Source organism: Monopterus albus, unplaced genomic scaffold (assembly GCF_001952655.1).
Source record: "Monopterus albus unplaced genomic scaffold, M_albus_1.0 scaffold33.1, whole genome shotgun sequence".
Lineage (NCBI taxonomy): Eukaryota > Metazoa > Chordata > Actinopteri > Synbranchiformes > Synbranchidae > Monopterus > Monopterus albus.
In genome coordinates, this window is record NW_018127913.1 from 997,115 (window position 1) to 998,190 (window position 1,076).

Consider the following 1,076-nt stretch of genomic DNA (forward strand, 5'->3'; position numbering starts at 1 on the left):
AGGGACAAAATGTTTCAGTCCCTCCAGTGTTTGTTTTGACTCGTGCTGTTCTTGTGTATAAGAGTGTGCAAACTTAATAGAGAGAAAAGTGCTAAATGAAATCAAGGATTTTTTTTGGAATTTCACTTCCTAGTTTGACCTGCCATCTACATTAATCTGCACTCAAGGTTATACTTCTTTTCAGTTTTTGTTCAGACTGCTGCTTTAGTTCTTCATCTGCTGACAAAGTTCCTATATTTGAAACTTAATGCATGTCTAACACCTATTATGAGTTTTTTCCATTAGAGTTTTTATTTAATTGCAGGTTTGTTATGTTGGGTTGTTATTGCACAGGGATTGTTCTGTTTGTGTGCAAGTTAAGAGGATTTCCTTCTCTCATGTCTCCATTTCTTTTTGATCAGACTTCAGATTTGTGGAATAAAAGGCACAGTGTAGCTATTGGAGATGTACATGAATGCAAGCTCATACGCAGGAAGGAGATTACTCCAAAACAAGTGGACCACATCTGGAAATCGATAACTGTAGCGAAGTATGTACGGTAACCCTTATTAAATATGTTCTCTTTTCATGTTGCTTGTAGTTTTTTTGTACTTCTTTGGTTTTTACTTTGTTGTTTCAGTTTGCAGAGAGTGCTGGGCCTAAAGTCATTGGATGGAGTTTTAAACCCAACACATGTGAATGGCAAACACATTGTTCACAATGTGTTCAGTGTTAATAAGACAGGCATAGTCATATTGGAGAACAAAGCCGGTATGATGCATTGATTGACAATTGGAAGAACAGTTGCTTTGTGTGTTTGTTTCAGCTTGTAAGAATATTAAGCCTCTTTCTTTTTGCATCTTCAGAGGACATGCCCTATTGGGTTGTATCAGCAATGAAATGCCTCGCCAACTGTGAGTATGCATTATTTATTGGCTGTAAACATCAATAGTAAAAAAGTAAAACCTAATTACCATCTGGTTTGGGATTTCAGAAGATACAAGTACATGAATAACATAAGCAACACTTCTCAAATGACAAGAATCAGGTCTGTAAACCTGGGCTAAAAGCTGTCTTTTGTTTTTCCCTCAGTAGGG

At 36.7% G+C, this 1,076-nt stretch overlaps 1 protein-coding gene across 1 annotated transcript in view; it reads left to right on the forward strand.

Annotated features, from left to right (window-relative positions):
- The window catches only part of LOC109958544 (DEP domain-containing protein 1B-like), a 12,897-nt gene that overhangs the window by 2,348 nt on the left and 9,473 nt on the right, over positions 1–1,076 (forward strand). The window contains exons 4-7 of the mRNA XM_020597263.1: positions 132–167; positions 409–529; positions 620–750; positions 846–893. Coding sequence (XP_020452919.1) covers positions 132–167; positions 409–529; positions 620–750; positions 846–893 — 336 coding nt within the window. The remainder of the gene's footprint in view (positions 1–131; positions 168–408; positions 530–619; positions 751–845; positions 894–1,076) is intronic.